The sequence below is a fragment of the Plecotus auritus genome (genome assembly GCF_963455305.1).
Source record: "Plecotus auritus genome assembly, chromosome: 1".
NCBI lineage: Eukaryota > Metazoa > Chordata > Mammalia > Chiroptera > Vespertilionidae > Plecotus > Plecotus auritus.
The window spans coordinates 217,635,204-217,662,956 of NC_137770.1; the positions used below are offsets into that span (position 1 = coordinate 217,635,204).

At 40.9% G+C, this 27,753-nt stretch overlaps 1 protein-coding gene across 7 annotated transcripts in view; it reads left to right on the forward strand.

The window, feature by feature from the left end:
• Positions 1 to 27,753, forward strand: part of CORIN (corin, serine peptidase) — a 204,558-nt gene that overhangs the window by 73,729 nt on the left and 103,076 nt on the right. For all 7 annotated transcript variants that reach the window (XM_080647714.1, XM_080647715.1, XM_080647716.1 and 4 more), the window contains exon 5: positions 9,821 to 10,002. In XM_080647714.1, the coding sequence (XP_080503840.1) occupies positions 9,821 to 10,002 (182 nt within the window). The remainder of the gene's footprint in view (positions 1 to 9,820; positions 10,003 to 27,753) is intronic.

Below are 27,753 nucleotides of genomic sequence, written 5' to 3' on the forward strand. Positions count from 1 at the left end.
TTGCTAACCTCCTGGTAGGTAACTAAGAGTTCAAGGCATATTTTTGTTTCAGCCACTAGAGAAGAAGAAGAAAAATGTTAAAAGAAACAAGAGATGGTTAAAATTTCCTTTTTGGAAGGCACAGTTTGTTCATTTCCTATCAATGCCCTTGGCAGCCTTTCAGAAGCGGCCGAGTTTCCTAGAAAAAGGGTCCAGCACTCCGGCTCTCATTACTTAGCGTTACTGGAAAAGTTTCCCGTCATTTCAAACACACAATTGATTCGGTGTTCCTGTTGTGACTCCATCATATTCCTGAGGATGCCCATAAGACTGAGATGGCCTCTAGCTGAATAGTCCAAATGGGTGTCTAAGTTGTTATTGGAATGAATTTTCAAAGCTTTGAGAATTATAAAGCCTCTCCCTCGCCATCCAGTTTATCCTTAGAATTTCTACTGCTGCATATTGTTATATTGCTACACTATTTTTGAATTGAATTTTTTGATAATGGTTTAGTAAAAAAGTAACAAAATTGCCTTCCTGTAATGTAATTTAGAAGGCTTACTGTGTTCTTAAATATGTTATTTTATAAGACAGCAATCTCCCATGTAAATGCAGCCCCCAAATCATCTAAAAAGCACTTGGAAAATATAATTTGATTTAAAACATATCTTTGAAGAATTCAGGAATTATATAAAGTCAGCATAAGCCTTTTTATTATTTTTTTCTAAATGGAGAATAATTACATACTATTACTTTCTTTTATTAAGATTTTACCTATGTCGCAAGAACTCTATGGTGTCACAAATAAATGCAAACATTATAGCATTACATTTTTATATAATCATAGTTTTAAAAAAATTATATACATCAGTAGGCAAAGAAAAAAAGATATGCTTTGTTGCTATTACCAACGAACTATTCTGAAAGTTATTTGTGGCTTACTTCCCTGGTTTTACCTGTTGACCTAGAAATAGCAGTCTTTATTATTATTATTATTATTATTATTATTATTATTATTTTAATCCTCACCGGAGGGTATGTTTATTAATGAGAGAGAGAGTGAGAGAGAGAAATATCAATGTGATGAGAAACATCGATGGGTTGCCTCCTGCACACACCGGGCAGGGGAATGAACCCACAGCCTTTTGTTGTACAGGACGATGCTCCAACCAACGGAGCCACCCAGCGGGGGCAGCAGCAGTCCTTTCAGCAACACCAGCGCTGGCCACTGGCTGTTCAGGTAGTCGGTTGTATCACAGTTCCTTTTCAACCTCAGGCAACACAAGTTGAAAATGCTTTTTGGCATTTTATATAAAATATCAATGATAAGTAAGGTTCCATTTTATGACCCCAAAATGGCTCCATGTGTGGGTAATAGAGTCAGATAACTCCTGTAACTTTTATTTTACAAAAGATGTAAAGCTAGAGAATCATGCCATGGGTTCAAGTCTTTCTGAAAATGCCTTGTCATATCACTGACAGTGTCTCAAGCACACGTATTTCATCGAGCTCCGTGAATTAGTATGTCGACTTTTCACCTCAGTAATTCCTTGGTATTATGTGGGATGTGGCTAGAATTTAGATTTAATACTTGTGATTCAATTCATTCAAAGATCTGTATTGAAGGTGTTATTTCATGATGTACAAAAATCAAAACAGCTGCAAAAATAATTTAACAATTGCAAGTCTCTTTAGTGATTTGTTAACCTCTACCCCGTGGGCCCTGGTAAGTGTGCCAAGTATTAATGAGAATCAGGTTCATGTTGGTTAGAAGGGCATAGAATTTATATTCTCTTTCAAGGGTGGTTGTGTGGTTTTACATTATATTCGGACCCATCTTAATTTAAGCTGTGTTTATCTGGTGGTATTTCCTCGAGTTTCTGTCTTAAGGGTGACACCCTGCTCTTGGCCTCCAAGTGAGACATTTAATTGTAGGCTTTCACCCATAGCAATTTTACTGACATCTTTCTCTGACATGGGAATTATTTCAAGACTGAACAGCATGTGTAGAATTCACTGACATGAAGGGACCCCTCAGGTGAGTAGGAACAGCGTGAGCTCCTGTACAGACTGATTACATTGGGAGTTGGTAGTGATGGCTCTGCTCCCGACTTTGCTACAGATCGCTTTATTCTAAGCAGGCCAACACATTATCCTTTGACTGTAATTCATTCATTTCTCCAATTAATATTTATGGAGTGCTGATTGTACATACTAGGGATACAGCAGCAAACAGAACAGACAAGAATCCTTGGCCTCATGGAGCTTATACCATATTGGAAAGAGACAGACAATAAGCAAATAAATAGGTAGCAAATAAATAACGTAGATCAGATAGTGATAAGGGCAATGGAAAATATCCAGCAGGAAAGCTTTGGGAGAATGGGCGTATGGTGGCAAGAGATGCAATTTCAAGCAGAGTGTTGTTCAGGAAAACCTCACTAAGTAGATTACATTTGACCCCTCAGGATATAGAGATCTAGAAGGTGAGGGAGACCCGGATATTCTGAATGTTCTGTGGTAACTGACCTAGGTGGGAAAGAGGGCCTGATGGAATCAGTCCTGCAACTAGATGCAGATGCTGTTGGCAAGGATGTGAGTGTTGAGGGGTAGACATAAGGGAGGGTCGAGGGTCTTGTAGAGTTTGGGAGCGAACTACCTCTCAGCTTCTGACATCAGCTCATTCAAAAAGGATATCAGAAAGTTATCAGTTTATTTATTCTCCTATCAAGCACATATTAGCACCTACAATGTGCCAGGCACATAGTTTGATGCTAGAGATGTAGAGATGAAGAGCACACAGTTCTGCCTTTGAGGGATTCCCTAAAAATAGGGAACCAGACACAAACACATTTAAATGGCTGTACAATGTGAACAGCTTACGAGGTGTGGGGTAACACAGAGAGGAAGGAAGAACTCTTTTCATCTGGCTTTGTTAGAAATGGCTGCTTCCAGAGAGGTGGTAACAGCTAAATTGGGTTTTAGAGGATGAATAGAAGTTTGCTATGTGGAAAAGGTGGGAAAAGAAGGCATTTCAGGTAGAGTAACAGCCTAGGTCTATTATATATTAGGGAAACTACAACTAGTTTAATTTTACTAGAACATAAAATGGGGCGAGAACAATTAGATTTGAAGATGTAAAATTAGCAGTACTTCATGATTAATTACACATAAATGGTGGGGTTGAGGGTGAGGCAAAGGTTTTGGGACTTGAGGACTTGGGTAGATGGTATTACCACCAACAAAATTAGGCATGTCAACGGAGTGGTGGTTGTGGTGGTGCTGGGAGATAATGAGTTAATATTGTCTCGATCTGGTTCAAGAAGTGCAAGACAGTAATTTTCCTTTCAGTGGAGATAAAAACAGCTTTCCTCTGTAGGAGGTGCCATGATTTATACATTCATGCCAGTGGTACAATGATAAACTGGCTCCCTGAAAAAACAAAAACAAAACAAAACTGTCGTTTGTAGCGTTTGCTTATTTCTGTGGTGGATTTCACAGCAAAGACTTCAAGCTAACAAGAGTTTAACAATTTATAGCACACCACTACATTTTATCCCTTTACCGGTATCTGCTGAGCTCCTGGTAGGTGTGATGCATGCGGCATTACTTCTCCATATCCATTTCCACCTTCCTCCATCTCACAGGTTCTCAATGGCTCCTTTTTTTTTTTGCTTTCTGTGGGGCTCAGCCATGCAAACCACCAACAGGACATCAGAGTGTAAGAAGAGAGTCAGGTTGGGTAGTGATCCCCTGGTTTCTTCGTGGCCAGATTACCCTGGTTGCTTGCATTCCCCTTGAGAGGCTATGGCTCCTATCTGGCAGCCTTTCCCATGTAGCTCTCTGTATGTTCCACTCACTGCCTGTCCCCTTTGTCCCTTACGTCTGGGATGCCAACAGCAGCCCGTCCCAGCATACCGCACTAACCCTGCCAGCACCTTCGTAGGCGGCCCTTTCATGGAGGGCTCTGCAGGGGTCCTACTCCAGCAGGTCATTTCTTTCCTGCTGGAACCATGGCTATTACAACTGAAAAATAATACATAGTCCCGGTTTTTAAAGAGTTTCAGACCAATGTGACCCCCAAATGCCTTGACTTCTCGCATTATTTCTCTTCAGATGTGAGACAATGACATATTCAAACATTCCCTTGACCACGTTTCTACCTCCGTGTCCAGGGAACCTCTTTCCTACCACTCTTCTACCCCATCTTATGAGGTGTCTTCAGACCACCAGAACGTGCTGGTGCAGAAAGCTGGTGGTGTTGGTCCACCCCAGAGCGAACAGGCCATCTGTTGCTTGTTTGTGTTTCCTAGCAGCGGTGATGAATGCATGTTCCTGTGTCATTCGTGGATGTATGTTCCTGTGTTACCTGTGGCTCATGTTTGTGAAGAGCAGCCAGCTGGGTGAAGCGTTTTGGAACACTGGGCTGGAGTCATAGTAACTGGCTATGTGACCTCCTTTCTGGGTTTCAGATTCCTCACAATGTAAAAGCAAGGAATAGGAGTAAATTATCTTGCAGCATTAACGTTCTCCCCAAGACTAAGGACTGCAGCTTTAGGAGCTCCCTGTGACTATGACTTTGTAAGCATTGCTCACCAAACAGCTCAGCCTCACAAAGAGAGATTCAGGAATATATATATTTTTATAATGATTGTGTGAATGTCATCAATGAATAGTACATCTAACTCAAAAGCATGCCTCTGCGAGATACCAAAGAAAAGTGCATCAGTTACCCACGGCTGCAAAGCACATACCACACATTTAGCAGCTCAAAGTAGTACACATCTGTTATCTCATACTTTCTGTGCATCTGGAATCTGGTTCCCTGCTTCAGTGTCTGTCATATGGGTTCAGTCAAGGGGTTGGCCAGGGTTGGGTCTCATTTGAAGGGTTGACTGGGAAAGGATCCACTTTCAAGTTCATGTGATTGTTGGAAGAATTTCAGTTCCAAAAGGCTGTTGGACTAAGGGCCTTAATTTCTAGCTGGCTGTTGGCCAGAGGCTACTCTCAACTCCTTGTTATGCGGGCCTCCCCAAGATGGCAATTTGCTTCTTCAAAGCTAATAAGGGAGAGAGTCTCTAGCAGTAGAGAAGTCACATCTTATTTATGATGGAAATGACATCCCATTACCATCCGTTGGTTGGAAACAAGTCACTAGGCCAGCCCACACTCAAAGGAAGGGGCTCACGCAGGCCTGAACACCAGGAGCCAGAGGTTATTGGGGGTCATTTTAGAGTCTGCCTGGGAGATTCTTTTTTTGGAGGGGGATAGTTTTAAACCCTGAGCTCTCCTAATATATTTAAAAATTAGCTTATTTGCCAAACATAAAATGTGACAATTAAATGTAAATATGAGATCCTGAATGGAGATTTTTTAGGGCTATTTAATTTAGTTAAAGATATTGTGCCAATGTTAGTTTCCTGGTTCTGATCATTGAATTGTAGTTGTGTAAGGTGTTAGCCTTGAGGGAGCCTGGATGCAGGATATATGGCAACTTTCTATACTATTTTATTAACTTTTCTATAGCTCAAAAGTAGTTAAAAAGTTAGAAAAAGTCATTTGTAAAATTTAAAAATTCGTAGTCATATCAGCCTACTCTGCAGCTGTAGCTTATTCAATAATTTTAACATTAGATCTTATCAGAACTTTTTTTTGCAGCCGAAGTCTAAACGTTTTGGGGAGATGGAGATATGTTGTTCAAAAGGGAACAATAAATAAAAATCTGTAATTTTTTTTGGTAAATAAATTTTAAAAACTGTTGATAAATTTACTTTAAAATGTATAGGTGTAAAATCTCCAAGTTTTTAATAGATACATCATTTTAGGACATTCCTCCTAGTGGAAACACAATAAAAACCTCACTATCATTATATAGCAGTGGTTCTCAACCTTTCTAATGCCGCAACCCTTTAATACAGTTCCTCATGTTGTGGTGACCCCCAACCATAAAATTATTTTCGTTGCTACTTCATAACTGTAATTTTGCTACTGTTAATGAATCGTAATGTAAATATCTGTGTTTTCCGATGGGCTTAGGTGACCCTGCTAGCGGTTCTCAACCTGTGGGTCATCGTATTTACATTACGATTCATTAACAGTAGCAAAATTACAGTTATGAAGTAGCAACGAAAATAATTTTATGGTTGGGGGTCACCACAACATGAGAAACTGTATTAAAGGGTCGCAGCATTAGAAAGGTTGAGAACCACTATAGTATAATTACTCATATAATAACTGTTTCCTGCTTAAACTTTAGTTGAAATATGTTAAAGACTTTTGCATGACACCAAGTGCACTTCACACATCAATTTAAAATAATCACCACTTCTAAAATAGTATTCTGATAGCCAGATCTGACCCCTGCCCGCGCTGAGCACTGTTTTCAGATGTCAGTCTGCGTGTTGCTTGGATATAGGCACTTACGTTCCAAAATAGTGTGGTCTATCTCACCCACTGCTCCACGTGATGAAAGCAAAATACTTCAGCTCCTCATGGGCCGTTGAATGCCATGCCAAACCAGAGCAAATGGCTCCTCATTTTGCTCACTGTTCGAAAGGGCTGCTGGTTATTAATACCCTCTCACTGTTTCACGTGTCCTGGTCCAGCAATTTAAAGCTTATGGGCCTCTGTTGGTTACACCTCTTAGAGCTATTTGGGAACACTCTAGACATTTTTCTTAGAACCCATTTTTAGAATGGGAGGCCTAATGGTATCTTAATGTCTCTGTATATTCCCAGAACAATTTTTCGAGGAAAAAAAAAATGTCTATTACTTTTTGAAATTTAGCAAAACTGGTGGGGTTATCAGTGCTCCTCTGAGAAGCACTGTGTTAAGGGATACGTTTTGATGTATGAAATGTTAGTGATAAAAGCACCGTATAAACTCAGCTCTTCCAAACCTCTCACTTTTCAATTGAGGAAACTGAGTCTTGGTGTGGGTGAACTGTTGGCACAAGATCAGACAGTGAGGAGTGGCCGTGTGAAAGTTATAGGGTGGCGGACTTACCCTTTCTTGCGGAAAGTGTCCATAGGAAAAGTCAATGAGAATGTCAGCTTAGGAGTTAAGACAGCTTTAGAACAGAAAGCAGTCTGCTGGGCTCCTGCATGAAACTTCATTGCTCTCACTGTAGAGGATTCCGAGAAAAAATGTGGCGTGATCCAAACATATGTGGGCTCAGAGGTGAGAGAAGGTCCAGGAACCACCTGGGAGAGTTGAGCCCCAAGAGTTAGCTTTGCAGTGATCTCCCCCTCCCCAGTGTTGGATGAATTTTTCCCTCTTGTAAATGGCATCTGAAATGCCGTTAATTAGAGATTCCTTTGCTCTAGCAAGTCTTCTAATGATGCAAACACCTTTGGGAGAGTTAAGTGTCCATCTGTTACTATAAACTACTCTGTATTATTGTCAGCGTTCTTTGAAAGCCCAATTGCAATCTGCTCACTTGGGGAATGCAGTTTTGATTGCAGGAAAGGAAGACAATGTTTAAGAGCAAGTAATGTTCTGGTGGAGATGGCTGTCTAGGTGGGGTGCTTGAGTGGGGTCCGGATGATATCAGAGACTGGGACCTGGGTCAGGGACTCAAAGGCAAAGGAAAAAATGCCAAAGTCAAGCCTTGCTGGTCTTGTAGTTTTACGATGGGCTATCTCACACCTGGGAAGGAAAGATACATAACTTTCTCCTTCCCTTGTGTTCCTTGGCCCCTTTGGCAAGCACTAGGAGTTTGTAGAATGAAGGAGAACCCAGTCTCCGTGTATATGGCTGGTACACTCCGAAAGCGCCTATCAAGTTCCTAACTGCCCTTGAGTTGTGCTTTGGAACACACATTCCTGGAGTAAGAACTGACATGTAGTAGAGCAGTTAATAGAGTGGGTCCTGGGTCAGTCTGCCAGGGTTTGAATCCTGGCTCTGACACTCCCTCCCTCAGTGACCTTGGCCAAGTCTCTTGTTTTTCCTGTGCTTCAGTTCCTTATTTGGGTATTAGGGATGATAGTACTGGCACTCAGCACTTGGAGCTGTAGTGAGAAATGAAGGTGTCAATGCACACGAAGCACTCAGAGGAGAGTCTAGCAACGTGTAAGCTAGTGCACAGGAATTCTATGTTCTCCACCTTCCTCAACCATGTTTTAGTTGAGAAAATACAGTCTCTGACTTCTCTGGAATGCGATAGAAAATGTTATTTAAGCGATACTTTCTTAGTCCTGTAAATACCTAATATATTTCCTGGAGGGCAGTCAGGTATTCTTTTTACACCAAGATACTTGCCCGGAGCAGGTCAACGTGTTTTGTGCCTTAAGGCTAATCTTTTAAGTGCAAAACCCATCGTTCTACATCTTCACTAACAAATTTAATGACATATGAATGTAGAGAGTTAGCTATGTGAATATCAGGACTCTAAAAGGTATTCAGTTTTGGCCCTGGCTAGGTAGCTCAGTTGGTTCTGACATGCCAAGGTTGCAGGTTCAATCCCTGGTCAGGGCACATATAAGAATCAACCAATGAATGCATAACTAGGTGGAATAATATCTCTCTCTGTTTCTCAAATTAATTAAAATAAAGATATTTGGTTTTAACACAAGTTTCTAACCTTCAGATTATGAGGTCCAAAGCACTCGTATCTGAAGGAAATTGCTGAGTACCCCTTTTCCACATTTTTATATATAAAAGATCTCTCTCCCAAGAGAGATACTGTTTGATCAAGGAACTCTTGCGCAATTATTGGGTCCTTATATGAGCATAGACAATATAGGAGAGTAGATAGAGTGTGGACTGAAAGTAGAAACATCTGGATTCTCTTCCCAGTTCTTCCATTAAGAAGCTATGTGACCTTCACTCGGTCCCAGAATCAGGTCCTGTCTCAAATGAAGGGTTTGAACGAGGTGTTGTTTAAGGTTTCTTACAGATCTAATATTGTGTGGCTCTGAAACATGTTAGTGACACTACATTGGAGAAGTGTGTGCTTTGCTTTGACTGACATGTGTATTTTCTTTCCCAGTTTTTTTTTTTTTTTTTTTTTTAATCATTTGAAATGCTCACCAGCCAGGGTGAGAGATGCAGTGTATAGCTGCAATGTAGAAAAAGCCGCCTGGGTCTCTAAGAGAACAAACCCAGGGCCTTGGCTCTGTAGCTTCCTAGTTCCCAGACACTGAGCATTGGAGCCAGAGTGTTTGATGGCATGTCAGGTGAATACAGGCAAGCTCCAGGGCATCATTTCTCTTACCATTAATAGACAGTTGTCTGCATTTTTCTATTTTGCAGAAGACAAAATAGAAATGTGAGAAGATAAGTAACTTTATAAACTGTCGATAAATGCATTGCTTATAACTGCAAGTAAATAACTGAGTTGCCACAAGTAAATAACTGAGTTGTCTTTATGTGTCTTTTCCAGGGAGGCAGTGGAAATTAAGGAGCAGCTTTCTCTCTGCCTCTCAGAGATACTTTGAATTTCTCAGAAATGGGATGACCCTATTGTGCGACCTACTTCTGCCTTTCCAATTTGGGGGCCTTTATTTCCAGGTTAATTGACTCCTTTTGACATTAAGTAGAGCTCCTTTTGGATTGACAGGTTTATGTTAACACCTCAAATCTAAGAAGAAAAATACTGGGAGAGTCAATGCTTCTACAGGAGATCGATGATGTATTATGGAACTAGCTTATTCCCTCTAGGACCAGGACATTAGGATGTCTGACACTCTTGTTATAGGATTGAATGCAGAAATTTAAGTTGTTGACATAGTGAATATAAATTAAGATACTATTACAGCCCTCATGGCCAACTTCAATTTCATTCTTATTTTGAGAAGCAGTCTATAAAAATGTTAATTTTCACTTTTCTCTTTTCTTCTAGTCATGGACTCCTGCCCTGTCGGTCCTTCTGTGAGGCTGCAAAAGAGGGCTGCGAGTCAGTCCTGGGGATGGTGAACGCCTCCTGGCCCAATTTCCTCAAATGCTCCCAGTTTAGAAACCAAACCGAAAGCAGCAACATCAGCAGGATTTGCTTCTCACCAGAGCAGGAAAAAGGAAAACAAGGTAGGTGTCTGTGTTTTGTTGCATTTTTAACAGTTGTAGTTGAACTATGCCATTCATACAAGGGTGCATACAAATAATGTGTGCAGTGCAATAACTGTTATCACAGTGACCAGACCTGTGTAATCCACATCCAGATCAAGAAAGAGAATGTGATCAGCACCCCAGAAACACTCTGAGCCCTCTCTTGGTAACCTCACCCTCCCAAAAGAGCCTCTCCCCTGACTTCTAGCATGTTAGGTAGTTCTGCCTATTTCTTAACTTGATATCAACGGAGTCCTACAGTATGTCCCCCTTTTGTATCTAGCCACCTTTGCTCAACATTATGTTTAAGAGATCCATTATGCTTTCATCTTCTTGTGGTTTACTCATTCTCATTGTTGTATAGTATTCTAATATATAATTATATCACAATGCATTTTTCTTGTTGATGGACATTTGAGTGTTTTCTGGCTATTATGAATAGTGATACTATGACTACTGTATTCTTGCTCATGTCTTTGATTGGCTATGTATTTGTTCAGCAAAAGAGTTTTTAAAGTGGTTGTAGCAATTTACACTCCTATGAGCTATGTGTGAAAATGGCAGTGGCTCGAAATCTTCCCCAACACTTAGTATCACCTGTCTTTTTCATTTTGGCAATTCTGATAATAGTATTGTATCTCTTTGTGGTTTTAAGTTGCATTTCCTGATAAATTTAATTGAATTTTCACAGTTTTTTTTATTTGAATATATCTTTTTGCAAAGTGTGTGTCCACATATTTTGCCCAGTTTTTCATTGGGTAGTCTGCCTTTGTCCTCGACTTATACTTCTTTATGCATTCTGGATATGCAGTCTGTGGGATATACGTATTGTGAGGAGTTCCCACTCTGTGGCTTCCCTTTTCTCCCTCTTCTTGGTGCCTATGATGGAATAGAAGGTCTTATTTTTAATGGGTCTACATTATTGGTCACTTCTGGTCCTCAGCTTTCTATTTTTTAAAAATATATTTTTATTGATTTCCGAGAGGAAGAGAAAGGGAGAGAGAGATAGAAACATCAATGATGAGAGAGAATCATTGATTCGTTGCCTCCTGCATGCTCTCCACTGGGGATCGAGCCTGTAACCCGGGCATGTGCCCTTGACCAGAATAGAACCTGGGACCCTTTAGTCTGCAGGTCGACACTTTTCCCACTGAGCCAAACCGGCTAGGGCATCCTCAGCTTTCTAGACGCTCCTGCTCTCGTATATAGGAGCCTCTTTCTAAGTTCTTGGCTTTCACACTTGAGTTGCAGTTGCCTGTAGCTCTGAGTTATCTCTTTCTAGGACATTGATTCTCAGCAGCAAGCTATCCAATCCATTGTCTTTATATTTACTATTCCTCTGTACGTCTCAAACACTTGGTAAGTTACCCCATTCAGTGCATTCCTTTCCATAGGCATACGATTCCAATTCACCTCTGTTGAGGGTTTTAAAAATTGGACCACCTCCTTATGCCAGGGAATGTCTATTGCCACTTAACCATCAATGATGGTAACTTCACTACCATCCCAGCATGTGATCCAGATCAAGAACCCCATCATATCACCTCCTTTCTTGGACCACTCCTGGGACTGTCACAAGTTGAGGTTTCTTTTTTTTTTTTTTTTAAATAAATCTTTATTGTTCAGATTATTACAGGTGTTCCTCTTTTTTCCCCCCATAGCTTCCCTCCACCTGATTCCCCACCCCACCCCATGCCCTTACCCGCCACCACTGTCTTCATCCATAGGTGTAAGATTTTTGTCCAATCTCTTCCCGCACCCCTCACACCCCCTTCCCCCTGAGAATTGTCAGTCCACTCCCTTTCTATGTCCCTGATTCTATTATATTCACCAGTCCATTCTGTTCTTCAGATTTTTTATTCACTTGATTTTTAGATTCACTTGTTGGTAGGTATGTATTTGATGTTATTTTGTTGTTCATAATTTTTATCTTTACCTTTTTCTTCTTCTTCCTCTTCTTAAAGAATACCCTTCAGCATTTCATGTAATCCTGGTTTGGTGGTGACGAACTCCTTTAGCTTTTTCTTGTCTGTGAAGCTCTTTATCTGACCTTCAACTCTGAATGATAGCTTTGCTGGGTAATCTTGGTTGTAGGTTCTTGCTGTTCATCACTTTGAATATTTCTTGCCACTCCCTTCTGGCCTGCATAGTTTCTGCCGAGAAATCAGTTGACAGTCGTATGGGTGCTCCCTTGTAGGTAACTAACTGTTTTTCTCTTGCTGCTTTCAAGATCCTCTCTTTGTCTTTTGCCCTTGGCATTTTAATTATGATGTGTCTTGGTGTGGTCCTCTTTGGATTCCTCTTGTATGGGGTTCTGTGCGCTTCCTGAACTTGTAAGTCTATTTCTTTGACCAGGTAGGGAAAGTTTTCTGTCATTATTTCTTCTAATAGGTTTTCAATATTTTGCTCTCTCTCTTCTTCTGGCACCCCAAAAATTCGGATGTTGTTATGCTTAAAGTTGTCCCAGAGGCTCCTTACACTATTTTCATATTTTTGGATTCTTTTTTCTTTTTGTTTTTCTGGTTGGGTGTTTTTTGTTTCCTCATATTTCAGATCTTTGGTTTGATTCTTGGGGTACGTTGATCTACAGTTGAGTTTCTGTATATTCTTTATTTCAGACAGTGTATGCTTAATTTCTGACTGGTCCTTTTCCATTTTTTTTGGCATTCTCATTAAGATCCTTAAAGGTCTCACTAAGTTCCTCAGCGGTTTTTAGAAGATTCTTGAGTAACCTTATAAATGTGGTTCTGAACTCTATGTCATCCAGTAGTTTGCTTTCCACCATTTCTTTCATTCGTGACATGTTTCTTTGTCTCCGCATTTTGCTGCTTCCTTGTGTTGATGGAGTGGCTTTGTGTGGTAGGTGACCTATAGGGGCCAGTAGCTCAGCCTCCCCAATCACCTGAGGTGGACGCCTTTGGTACACCCCTTTGTGGGCTGAGTGCAAAGTCTTGGTGTAGTTAAGCCTTGATTGCTGTTGGTACACTGGGAGGAATTGACCTCCAGGCCAATTGGCTGTGAGGACCCGCTGTGTCTATAATGGAAGAACTGCTGCGCTGGAGACACGCTTATGGTGCAGGACTTGTTTCAGTGGGGCTTTGGTGCTCACTGAGTCTCCCTCTTGAATATGTCACTTATGGATGTGAGGAGTTGAAATCTGGTGTCTCACACTGATCACTAGGTACACTGGCTTCTGGATCTCCAATGGGTTGCAGGTCAGCTACTGTCTGAGGCCACCCAGCAGGCGCTACAGCGAGAACTACAGTTTTCTCCTCTTTGCTTGGGGTTTGGAGGTTTTGGAGCTGTCTGACCTGGGCTGCAAGTTTGCTAGGTTAAGCTGCGATAGGGCAGGTCATTTATATGCTAAAGCCGCTGCTTGGAGCTTGGGTGGGTTTGTAGATTGTTCGGGGCGGGGTCTCAGGGTGTGACTAGGCTAGGGCATGGCAAACAGCGATGGCTGCCAGTTAGCCGGCTCTGCGTCTCCGACCGTGTCCGCGCCCCAGCACAATAAACAATTATTCCTGTGCGCAGCCCTGTAAGCAAGCCTCCCTCACTTTCCGACCCCACGGCAGACAGTCCAGCTTCTCCCCATAGGAGTTTGGGTCTCCCGCGTCTCCCCAGAAACTGGAGTTCGGAATAATCGGAAGCTTGTCTCCCTTCGGGTTGAAAAAAGCAGTGCTTCCAGTCGCCCGTCACCAGCCCAATTCGCGCCCCTCCATACCTCAGCTTTTCAGCACTTGTGCACCCCTCAATGCTGTTTGCTCTTTCCTTCTAGTTGTAGAACTTCTACTCAGCCAGCTTTCCCGTGGTTCTGGGTGATAGACGTTTTGTCTTTTAGTTGTAGTTTTGAAATTGTTGTGCGAGGCAGCAGTTTAGGTGTTTACCTACGCCACCATCTTGGATCCTCACAAGTTGAGGTTTCCAGAAGAAGTCACTGAGATGGAGTGTGTTGTACAGGGTATTTTAGGTAAAGGAGAGAGAGAAAGCAGGAGTGTGCAGAGGGCCATGTTAAAATAAGACCCAGGCCCATAAAAGCCTCAGCTAAATCCATGGGGAGCTGTGAGGCATACATGGCCTGAGAGAGCTGTTCCATGTTGGGCCAAGATAGCTGGGTCTTTACAGTGCTGTGCCACATAATGATGCTTTGGTCAACAACGGACCTCATATACAACCATGAGCCCGTAAGACTTAATGCAGCTAAAAATTCCTATTGCCTATAACCATCATAACATCATGACAGTGCATTAATCACGTTTGTGGTGATGCTGCTATAAACAAACATACTGCACTTCCTGTTGTACAAAAGAATAGCACATACAATCCTATATAATAAAGAGGCAATATGCAAATTGACCCTCATGCCGTCATAAGACGGCTGTGCCCACAGTGGAGGCGGGGTTCCCATAACACAAGATGGCTGCGCCCACAGCGAAGGCGGAGTTCCCATAACGAGCAATCAGCAGGGACCTGAGGCTGTGTGGCACCAGGCCGGGGGACCTCAGGCCATGCCCCCTGCCCGGCGGGGCTTGACGGAGGACCTCAGGTTGTGCCCCCCACCCCCCGCCCGGCAGGGCTTGATGGGGGACCTCAAGGCACACCCCCACCCCGCTCCAGCACCAGGCCAGGGGACCTGAGGCTGCACCCCTTGCCCGGTGGAACTTGACTGGGGGCCTGAGGCTGCACCTCCTGCCTGGTGCCCAGCCAGGGGACCTGAGGTTCTGCCCCCTACCCAGTGGGGCTTGATGGGGGGTGGGGCCAGCTGGGTCTGGAAGTCACCCAATGGGGGTGGGGCTGGCTGGGTCTGGGTCTCGCATGATTTCAAGGTGCACATGGGTGGGCGGGGACTTGACTCTGGGTCCTGCAGTGTGCCCCAGACTCTGATAGGAGGAACACTTTCATATACATTTTACTAATTTTCTTTCATCTCTGACACTTCTGTTATAGAGAAAGGGCAAATAGCAATATTAAAATATTTCCTCTAATTAATTCCCTTTTAATGTGCATGAATTTCGTGCACCCTGCCACTAGTTATGATAATAAATGAACTATGTGTAACTGCTTTATGTATTTGCTATACTATACTTTTTATTATTATTTTAGTGTACAGTTTCTACTTATAAAGAAAACTAGAGGACCGGTGCATGAATTTGTGCATGAGTGGGGTCCAGTCAGCCTGCCCCAATCGGAGCTGATCAGGCCAGGCCAGCCTGGGGGAGGGGCCATGGGTGGTTGGCAAGCTGGCCCCACCCCCTGGTCCAACTCCCAGTCTAACTCCCTGTCAAGGGGACAATTTGCATATTAGCCTTTTATTATATAGGATGTTTGCTGTAAACCAGTGTGCCAAGTTACTCCAGCAGCAGCCTCAGACATCTCGTGTTTACCGTGTCTCTTGCTTGCATCACTTTCTCTTGTGCTTGATTTAATCTCATGTTGTTTGTACAGGCACATGCTGTACAGATTTGTAGTCTAGAAGCAATAGGCTATTCCATGTAGCCGAGGTGTGTAGCAGGCTGTATTGTCTAGGTACGATTTCACACAAGGATGAAGTTGCCTAACGACGCATTTCTGAGAACGTATCCTTTTGTTAAGCTGGGCATAACTGTATACCCCCTCACTCAGTCGCTGGATGTGGTGCTTCTGGGAAGGGAGTGCCTTGGGTGAGGCAGTTCTCTGCAGCTGAGGCAGAGCTTGAAGAATGGGCTAGAGGCTGTTGGCTGACAATGGGGGAAACAAATTCTCTCCTGAATGGTAGGCACATAGAACGTGAACAGATCTCCTGATCCAATCTGAGATTGAGCTGATTTTGCTGTGCTTATAAGGCATGTTAATACGACTCCATGTACCTCTTTTGTTTTGTTTCCATTTCTGAGGCAGCGTTTCTTCAGAGGGCCCCACTGAGAAACTAAGACATCTACTGCACTCCGCTCCTCCATGAGCAGTTCCAAATGCTCATGTTTTTCTTCTGAGGACAACAGGATTGCTGGAATTTCCATTGCACTTTGCAGAGGTTTTCTGCTGAGCTCTTTAGCTGCTGCTGCTGCTTCTGCTTCTTCTTCTTCTTCTTCTTCTTCTTCTTCTTCTTCTTCTTCTCCTTTTTCTTCTTTTTCTTCTTCTTCTTCTTCTTCTTCTTCTTCTTCTTCTTCTTCTTCTTCTTCTTTTTCTTCTTCTTTTTCTTCTTCTTCTTTTTTTTATTTGATAAATTATAGTCACTTTATTTTGTATTATTCTCACTATTACCCATAACCTATTCATAGATTTTCTCTTTAATCATAGGACAATATATTTCATAGGTTTTTAGAGCTGGGATGGACCTTTTTTGTTGTTGTTGTTAATCCTCACCCGAGGATATTTTTCCATTGATTTATTTTTTACTTTTTTTTTTTTTTTTAAATTTAGCTTCTTGTTCTTTGTGGCAAATGCCTTGAGAGGAAATCCTTAAATGCCTTAAGGCGAAATCCTTCCCATGGCCCACGTGTCTGTGTCTCCTTTCTCACTGCTTTTTTGACCCCTCAATACCCAATTTTTTTTGGCAGCACTAAAATGCTAATTTTTTCTCTCTACCCCTGTGGGATTGCCAAAGCTCTACTGACTTCTTTACCTCTTTGCAGTGGCCCAATGTCCAGATTCTCAGTTTCTAGCACCAAGACAAGAATCAGCAAGTTCCGTAAGACAAAGAGCACGGCAGAACCTCGGCTGTTTTTCCTGTGGTTATCTTCTCTCTGAGGTCTCAGCCACTCACCTCTTACTAGTCTCACCAGCTGCCAGATGCCTTTAAATAGATGTTTCTCGTGTTTTATCTGGCTCTTCCGGTTTTACGGTGAGGGTATTGACCTGCCACAAGTTACTACATCGTAGCCAACAGTAGAAGTTTGTTTTATTTCTTTTTAGCACAGTCTTTAGTAGAGGTCTGCTGCTAAATTAGGATTCCCTCCAAAAGATGGTAGATAGCAACAAGCCATCAGAGGGATGAGTGAATGTTTATATCTGAAAGAGAAGTCTCTCAAATCTCTTGTCATCCATCTACATTTGCCCCTCTTTTGGTAAGAGCACTTTATCAGTGGTCATTTGGACAATGTAGCATGTTGATAGAGGACTTAAAAATCCACAGAGTAAATGTGAAAATGAAAATGTCATCAGTGTTCTTTAACACTGATGGTCAAAAAGTACTAGTTTTTGAAAATCAAAATAACATTCATAGTCCTTAGTAGCTCAAGCTGAAATGCCACTTAATATGGGTTCTCCAAATATCAGAAGATATTACAAATCTTCTGATCTTGGAAAAGATTGATGATCCATTTATATTTGAAAACTTGTGTTTAAAGAAAATAGAAATTTCCTAAGTACATTCATCTCAGATTCTCTACTTGTCATAGTCTTTTTAGAATTATTGGTTATAATATTTTTCCATGCAGACTTAATTCCACCAGGATGCTAGCCATCATATATATATGTTCATAATATGTGTGCTAGGGATAAAGCTACTCTTAGTTATGATCTTTGTGTGTATATAAAATTATAATTTCTAGCACACACATAGTTATTAAAATATGTTTATGTACTAAGAATATACTCTATGCTAACTAGAAAAGTACTTATCATAGAATATAGTCGTAATCATATAAGGGTTTATGCTGTAGGGCCACTTATAACTATAACCCATGAAGTTCTTTTCTCATTTTTTTTTTCATTTATTCAGTGAATATTAATTGAGTACCTACTCTGTCCAGAGAATTAAACCAGGAAATCTGAAGAAATAAAAGTAATTATAGTATTCATAAAATTAATTTATACCCGTCCAGTGTGGTAGTTCTCAACAAGGGATGATTTTGTAGCCCCGACCTGGGAACACTGAGTGGAGTCCATTACAAAAGGAATTCTGAATTTTTGAAAAGGGGAAGGGTCCCATTTGACAAAGAGGAAGAGAGAAGGTGGTCTGGTGCAGGCATTCAACACTGTGAACTTGTACTGGGAGTAAGGTTCCTACTTAGCCTATGAAATGAGTGATGACTAAAAGTTCACTCCCATCTCAGTCTTCTACTTCCCACTTGTGAAATCATTGGCCCCAAGAAAATAGTAAACCCCCTTTACATTATGGACCCCCTTCTCCTTTCCAAAGTGCTTTCACAGCTGTAAGCTCACTTGGCTTCCAGAATAAATCCTTGATAATTATCTTCATTTTATATATTAGAAAACTGAGAGGTTCAGGAAGGTCATTCCAAGGTTATTTTTAAATCCAGCTCCCTGGGCTGTATCATCTGCCCACTGGTCCACTATCCTGGGAAGGCCCATCCTGATTGGATTATTAATTCTAGAACACTAGAATTAGCAATCCAATTTATTAATGTTATAGCCCCTTCTCACATGAACTTTCAAAATGTCTTTTCAGATTGAATTGAGCCAAAACCCACAACTTGTAACAGCTGCTTTTTTCAATGCACAGCTCTGTAAATTCAATTCACCTTCTCTGAGCATCCTTTAAATCAGTCATAACGCCGAAGATATTTTGTTCTCATATAGAATGACACACAGTTGTCTCATCCTTTCCATCTCATGTTGATGCTGAGTCTTGTGAAGTAAATAATGTGCTAAAGTGATAATGCTGTGGGAACTGTTCTTCAGAGGTTTTAAAATAAACATTAGTGTGTGTTTCCAGAGTTGAGTTGTGAGAACACAGGAAGCAAAAGGTCAAGGCCCATCAATCATTCTCAGCTTCCTGACTAATCCTTTACTCTACCTTGTCTGAAATCCTATATGGAAAGTAGTTTTTAAATGGTATTTCTCTGTCTCTAAAGAGATGCCCCCTGTCATGAAGCAACTTTGGCTATTTATTCCTTCATTTTCCTTTTCCTTTCCTGGTATCCTATTTGCTTTGCTAGCTCTGGTTGCCGATAGCAACCACTTCAGTGCATTAACAGCAAAATCGTAGTTTCAGGATATTGGTAAAACACATAGTCTGAATTTCTCCTGTTTGAGTGTGGTTGATTTGGGAGAAATTATGTAATACTGTTTCTTTGAGATACTTCGTGTCATTGTTTTGCCGGAGATAGATGATTATAGATATAGCATCATGGAGTTACTAAAAACTAGACATGCCCTTTTCATTACAATAAGTCGTTGACTAAAATGAGCTTTTCCTAGAACTTCAAATTTTCCTGTATTTATAATTTTAAATTATTAAAAATTAAATTACAAAAACATTTTTTTCTTCCCTATGTGGATGCTTCTTTAAGGGCACCAAACTTAGATCTGAAGGCTTGTATTCAAGCTCTGACTGTTTTATTTAATAACTGTGTGGTCCTGAGCAAGTTTCTTAAACCCTTTTAACCTCTCTTACCTCAACTGTAGAATAGAAGTTATAATGCCTGGATGGTAGAACTGTGATATGGGCTAAATGAGCTAATGTATTTGAAAGAATTATGGCAGCCCTAATGCACTATGCAAATGTAAATGGTTCTATTCAGAAGACATTTAGAAGCATATTCTGTGTACCAGGAAGTTTACCAGGAACTGGAAAAGGGAAAATATAAGACTGGAAACCATGAAAATTCTAGAAAAATGTAGGCAATAAAATCTCGGAAATTTCTCGTAGCAATATTTTTTTCCGATATATCTTCTCAGGCAAGGGAAACAAAAGGAAGAATAAACAAATGGGACTACACCATATCTGACCTGTCAGCAGGTTCTATTGAGTCCATTGTCAATATACACATAATCCAACCAGTGCTCACCACCTCCACAGCCACTACCTGGTCCAAGCAGGTCACCCGGACTCCTGTGTGGGTTGTCCCTCCAGCTTTTATTAAGTTCTTTGAAGCCTCTCTATGCCCTTGCAGGCTATTCTCCACACAGCAGCAAAATGTTCATTTTTTTTTTGCTACTCAAATCCTATTGATCTCTTAGATGTTCACATCTTCCTCCTCCAAGTTTTCTATAGGTTACCCATCTCAGTCAATACAAAAGCCACCATCTTTACAACCTTCAGGGCCCTCCCTAGTGCTGTTGCATCGCACAACTATGGGAGAGCATCAACCACACAGGAATCAATGCAAATACTTCCTCCAGGAGTTGTGCAACATAGACCTTCTGCCTTACATTATCTGGCCCCCGGTTACCTCTCTAATTTCTCTCTTAATGCTTTCCTTCAGGCCCTCTAGGTTCCAGCTACTCTGCTCCATCGGCCTGCCATACTCTGCCCGCAGTGGGAAAATTATATCCACTCTCAGTGCTTTGAAGCACCTGTCGGTAGGGGTGTAACACAGGCATGTGAGGGAGAGTGGCCAAAGAGAAGGAAGAGAAGCTATACCAGCAACAGCTACATTACTATTGTTAGTTGGTTAGTGACACAGCTAAGTACATGGAAGGATTCTTAATAAACTTCATGATCAATTCGTCTGGTACTTGAGTTTCATTTTGCTGTGAAGTTTTTAAAAAATCATTTAAAGCCCCTAACAACTTCTTTCAATCTGTGAGCCATGAGAAATCACATCTTGTGGATTTCCACTGTTTTTCTGTGAGAACCGCAGTCTTGTTTTGATCTCACTGTGCCACTTACCCAGCAAAAACAAGCAGTGCCAAGCAAAATAGATTTCTTGTGGAGCCTAAATACTACCTGTTCTCTTTGGGCTCAGAAGTCTTGTTTATAGATCATTTGAGATTAGGTTTTTGTTCTCTGCCAAATGTTGCTTTGCTTGAGGTCGCACAGTGGTTCCTAAACCAGAAATAGGAGGGTTTCTTTCCACACCTGCGTTCATTCTTCTCACTCCCCTTACAAGTCAGCTGCATGGCTTAGAGACGTTGATAGCTCAGAAGCCAAAGATCATAGGTTGACCCGTATGCTTCTTACAGAGTATTATTTTGTTCAGTGGCCGGAGACCAATGGCATCTACATTTTGTTCAAAATCGTGCCTTGCAATTAGAAACCCACAATTGTAGTCTTATAGATTATATGATTAAATACAGGAATTTTTAGCTACAAAGCAAAAGTCTGATTTTTTTCAATATATATAACCATAAGCACATAGCCCTAAGCCTATTTTGGTCAAAAATCAGATTGATCACTCCAACACGAAGGCTGATTTTTCACACTCTGAACAATTTAAAACATCTATTTTCATTCTAAATCCAGCTTTATATCTCGCATGGTGGTCAATTTAATCATAGCCGATACATGTTTACAGAATCAGATAGTTGAAAAAAATTACTGGTTTTTCCCCCATATAATGAAAATATTAGCTTAATTCTAAGCTTCATATTTGTCTCCAAAAATTCCCAAGATAGGGTGCTACTTAGGTCTTTTTGGAGGATATAGTTCCTTAAGCTCAACCAGTTTTCTTTGAAAGTGAGCTACAGTGATGTGGCAATCGCTTAGTAATTCCTGCATCCTAGAGTTTGAACTCTAAACTCTGGGCCGCCCACTGAAACTAATGTATGACTTAGAGTCATGGCATCAAAATCTGTGAATTGCTTCTGAAATTCCAACTTTATTATGCCAAACAGCATTGTGACCTTCATCATTTCAATTTTATTAAGCTCAGCAATTGGGAAGTAATTTCAGTCTTCATTTTCATCTGCTCAATCCATGTTTATTTTGTGTCTTAAGTCCTGCACACATTTAAACAAAATGAACTAAATTATTTTTGAGGAGGCAGTGTAACATAGTGTTTTAAAGCTGTGGTTTTCTAAATATGTTTGCTTGTGTAACTCTAAAAGGACTTTGCAAAATTATATCCCTCTTGCACAGTTTTAAGTTAATATCTAAACATTTTAAATGACGAATGTAGAGTGACAAAGAATAAAATTTAAAGGATATTATAATAATTGACATTTTAAAGTGAAAGTTTATAATACTCTTTTAAGTCTGTCCAATGGAATTGAAATTCCACAGTGACTTGCTGCTCACCAACCATTAAAATATTACAATCTCTTCTTTCAACATTCAGCAAATTTTACATAGTGCCTCTTTCTCTCTGAACTCTGATTTCTGTTTCCCTTCCCCCTCTAGAATTAAATTTTGGTGTAATCTCCTTTTAATGCTCATAATTATTTTTATCACCCTATCATACATCTCTAGAACAAAACCATGTATTAAAATGGAAATTATTATTTAATATTTTCTCCTCACTCATGAGACTTTGAGTGTCAATAATTTTTTATTAATTTATCATAAAAATTGTGATTTAAATCTATTAAATCTATTATAACTTTTTATAAATAATTACTGAACTTAAATGTGACATTTTTGGAAACTCATCTTGCTATATTATGTCAGATTTTTTAAAAATTGGTTGTGTATAACATAATAGGGTTTGGCATTAATTCTATTCTGATTTTTTGTCTTCTAGATTGTGGTGCTTTGAAAACTTATTCACATAATTTAGTTAATAGAAGGAGTTTTATTGTAATAATGACATCCAATTATTTTGAACAACTTTGCAGTTTATTGTCAAAAGTCACATAGTAATAATCTGTCACTAAAAATTATTTTCAATGATTAAATGGCAACTTGGTTAGATTCGCCTTTCGTTTTTGAAAGCACAGAGCTGGAAAGGACCTTACTTGGACATGAATTTGTTGTTCAGTCATTAGTCTTCATGGTCTCAATTTCTGAGCCTTTTTCAGGATTTATCAAATGTCTATGTATTATTCTTTTACTTAGAGGCACTTTGATTAATCCTATATATGCAGATAGAATTGGGAAAACAAATATTGATTTCAATTAACCTCTGTGAATATAACTGTTTTGATCAGAAGCTTTTCACATTATGATGTGCTTTAAATATTTGTATCAAAACCTTGAGCTGTGAGTTTAATTCATTCAGTTTTATGGAATTTACCTGATTGGTAAAAGTCAGTTTTCAATGTCAAAATAATTGGCCAAACTAAAGTTACCCTCTGCCAGAAATAGGATGCTTTTATTTTTCAGTTTATAGTAGTGCGTTAATATGTGTTCCCATGATAAGAATATTACTTTTATTTGTTTAATTTTTACTTCTTAAGTTATACAACAAAATTCACAGTTTTCTTGTGTGTAGTTCTATGAATTATAACAGAGATTTGTGTAACCACCAACATAATCAGGATACAGAACAGTCCTGATGTTGTCCTTTGTAGTCAAACCCACATTTCCACCCAACCCCTGGAAACCACTGTCCTGCTCTCCAAACCTAGAACAACCAGGCTTTTCCACAATGTCATATACTGTACATAGAATCATATGACACGTTACCTTCTGAAGCTGCCTTCTTTCATTTAGCAAAATACTTTTATATGTGTCAATGGTTTGCATCTTTTTACTGTTTAGTAGTATTCCATTGCCTGCATATACAACAATTTATTTATTCACTCACTTGTTGAAAGACATTTTTTGTTTTCAGTTTGGGGCAATTATGAAAATTATCCTATATAATAAAATCCTAATATGCAAATTGACCAAACAGCCAAATGACCAGTCGCTATGATGCACACTGACTACCAGGGGGCAGACGCTCAATGCAGGAGCTGCTCCCTGGTGGTCAGTGCACTCCCACAGGGGCAGCTCTGCTCAGCCAGAAGCCGAGCTCATGGCTGGTGCAGTGGCGGTGGAGGGAGCCTCTCCTGCCTCCTAGGCAGTGCTAAGGACCCCTTGGGGAGTTGGCCTAAGCCGGCAGGCAGACATCCCCCGAGGGGTCCTGGATTGCGAGAGAGTGCAAACCAGGCTGAGGGACCCCCCCTTCCTCCCTCCGTGCCCACCCCTCCTCCCCGCAATGCATGAATGTCATGCACTGGGCCTCTAGTTGCTAAATATGCACTTACTGTTTTTGTAAGCAAATTTATCTATGCTAAATACTTAGATTGATAAGAATATGTATTATTTAATTTAAAACTGCCAAATTGTTTTTTAGAATGGCTGTATTATTTTGCTTTCCCATCAACAATGTATATGAGTTCCAGTTGCTCCTTAAATTCATCTACACTAGGTATTGTCAGGTTGATTTTTGTTGTTTGTATTAGTCATTCTAATAGATGTGTAGTGGAATCTCATTGTGGTTTTGCATTTCTCCAGTGTCTAATGATGAGCATCTTTTAACATGCTTATTTGTGATTGCATATCTTCTTTAGTAAAGTGTCTGTTTATTTGCTCATTTTTTTCTTGGGTTGTTTGATTTCCTATTGCTGAGTTTTGAGAGTTCTTTATGTATTCTGAATGTAAGTCCTTTGTTACGTAATTTGGAAATATTTTCTCCAAGCCTGTACCTTGTCTTTCACAGAACAAATGTTTTTAATTTTGATGAAGTCCAAATGATTAATTTTGTCCTGTATGGAACATGATTTGTATCATAAAAACTCTTGACCTTACTGATTTGCAGAAAGACTTTCTCCTTTAATTTCACCCAAGACTTTTTTGTTGTTGTTAATTCTCACCTGAGGATATTTTTCCATTGCTTTTTAGAGAGAGTGGAAGGAAAGGAGAGAAAGACACATTGATCAGTTTCCTTCCACAGGCACCCCCAGTGATCAAGCCCACAACCAAGGTACACGCCCTTGACTGTAATCGAACCTGGGACCCTTCACTCTGTAGGCCAACACTCTAACCACTGAGCACAACTGGCTAGGGCTATCCCAAGAATTATATAAAATAAATATAGTTTTTATTTTATTATGATCATGGTGAGTTACTTTTGGCATAAGATTGGAGGTATAGGTTATTTTTTTCTTTTTGCATGGATTTCCAATTTTTCTATGACCAGTTATTGAAAGGACTATTCTTTTCCCATTAAACTGCTTTTGTGCCTTTGTCAAAAATTAATCAAGCATATTCATGTGGGTCTATTTCTGGGTTCTTTATTTTGTTCCAGTGACTATCTATGCCTGAACCAAAACCACTTTGACTTAATTATTATACCTTTATATTAAGTCTTAACATCTGGTAGTTGAGTTTTTCAACAGTGATCTTGCTCAAAATTTATTTTTTAGTTCTAGTAGTTTAACTTTTTATATAAATTGTAGAATCAGCTAATAAAAAATCATGCAGAGATTTTGATTGGTATTGTGGTGTAGATCCATTTAAGAAGATGTCAATTTGATATCTTAAAATATATGGAATCTTTTAAATCATGAACTTGGTTTATCTTCTCATTGATTATGTCTACCTTGGTTCTCTTATCAGCATTTTATAATTTCCACTAGAGACCTGGTGCACAAAATTAGTCACTGGGGTAGGGGGAAGGATGTCCCTCAGCCCAGCCTGCAACTTCTCCAATCTGGGACCCCTAGGGGGATGTCCAATTGCTGGTTTAGGCATGATCCCTGTGGTATCGGGCCTAAACCAGCAGTCGGACATCCCTCTCACAATCCAGGACTGCTGGCTCCCAACCGTTCGCCTGCCTGCCTGCCTGATTGCTCCTAACTGCTTCTGCCTGCCAGCCTGATCACTCCCTAACCACTCCCCTGCCAGCCTGATCAATGCCTAATTGCTCCCCTGCTAGCCCAATTGCCCCCAACTGCCCTTTCCTGCAGGCCTGGTCACCCCCAACTGCTCTCCCCTGCAGGCCTGGTCACCACCAACTGCCCTCCTCTGCTGGCCCAGTCACCCCTAACTGCCCTCCCCTGCAGGCCCAGTAACCCCTAACTTCCCTCCCCTGCAGTCCTGGTCGCCCCCAACTGCCCTCCCCTGCAGGCCTGGTTATCCCCAACTGCCCTCCCCTGCAGGCCTGGTCGCCCCCGACTGCCCTCCCCTGCCAGCCTGGTTGACCTAACTGCCCTCCCCTGTAGGCCTGGTCCCCCCCCCAACTGCCCTCCCCTGCTGGCCTGGTTGCCCCTAACTGCCCTCCCTTGCAGGCTTGGTCCTCCCCAACTGCCCTCCCTCCCCTTCAGGTCCGGTCGCCCCCAACTGCTCTCCCCTGCTGGCCTGGTCGCCCACAACTGCCCTCCCCTGCTGGTCATCTTGTGGTGGCCATCTTGTGACCACATGGGGGCAGCCATCTGTGCAAGGGCATGATGGTCAATTAGCATATTACCTCTTTATTATGTAGGATTACATAGATTTTGCACATGTTTTGTTTGATACCTTTAGAGCTATTGTAAAATGTACTGTTTTTAGAATATTGGTTTCCTGTTGTTCACTGCTTGTTATGGAAAACAGAATTCTAAGATGTCCCTAAGATCCCATACCCCGGTGTCCTCACCCTGTATGACTCCCTACCTTTGAATGCGGGTATGAACTGTGAATATGACGGGATAGTCACTCCCAAGGGTAGATAATATTGTATGCCACAGTTGACATTAAAACAGGCAGAGTGGCTCTAACTGGTTTGGCTCAGTGGATAGAGCATCAGCCTGCAGACTGAAGGGTCCCAGGTTCGATTCTGGTCAAGGGCATGTACCTTGGTTGCAGGCACATCCCCAATAGGGAGTGTGCAGGAGGCAGCTGATCAATGTTTCTCTCTCATCATTGTTTCTAACTCTCTATCCCTCTCCCTTCCTCTCTGTAAAAAATCAATAAAATATATTAAAAAAAAAAAAAAAAAGGCAGAGTGACCTGGGTAGGGCTGACCTACTTAGGTGAGCCCTTAAATTAATCTTTCTTCTGGGTTCCTGAGAATTTTTATTATGAAAGATGTTGAATTTTATCAAATGCTTTTTCTGCATCCACTGTCTTGATCGTGTGATTTACCTTTGGTTTGTTAACCTGCAGATTACATGTATTACCTTCTGAATGTTGAAGTAGCCTTTTGTTCCTGGGATAAGCCCTACTAGGTGGATTATTTTGTTCTAGATGTAATTTTCTTTTAATTTATCCTATTTGGGTTTTGCTGAAGGGAAGATCAATTAATTTTAAATTAAGCTTCTCTCTGGTGAATATGGTTAAGGCAGTTAGAGAATTTAAAAAGAACAAAGTAATAGTGTTTAATAATAGTGTTCAATTATAATATTGCTATGATAATAATAATAATGATGATATATATAGCACGTGCTGAACATTTCTTATATACTAAGTGCCATGCTAAGAGTTTTAGAGACGTTGTCTTCTTTACTCCCCTGGTAGCACTGTGAGGGTTATGGGTATTTTTCCTGTTGTGGGCTGCATGTTTGTGTCCCTCCAGAATTCACCTGTTGAAACCCTGACTCCCCATAGCAGTGGTCAGCAAACCACGGCTCGCGAACCACATGCAGCTCTTTGGCCCTTTGAGTGTGGCTCTTCCACAAAATACCACGGCCTGGGCGAGTCTATTTTGAAGACGTGGCATTAGAAGAAGTTTAAGTTTAAAAAATTTGGCTCTCACAAGAAATTTCAATCGTTGTACTGTTGATATTTGGCTCTGTTGACTAATGAGTTTGCCGACCACTGCCCCATAGAATGCTATTAGGAGGTGGAGCCTTTATAAGGTAACTAGGTTTAGGTGAGATACTCATGATGGGATTGGTGTCCTTACAGAAAAGAGACTAGAGAGCGGTTGCTCTCTCTCTGTGTGGCATGCGCCAAGGAAGGCCATGTGAGGACATAACCGGGAAGAGGCCCTCACCAAGAACCTGACTGTGCTGGCACCCTGATCTCTCACTTTCAGTCTCCAGGACCATGAACAATAAGTGTTTGTTGTGTCTGGCCGGTGTTGCTCGGTGGTTGAGCTATGACCTATGATCCAAGAGGTCACGGTTTGATTCCTGGTCAGGGCATATGCCCGGGTTATGGGCTCCATCCACAGTAGGGGGCGTGCAGGAGGCAGCTGATCAATTATTCTCATCATTGATGTT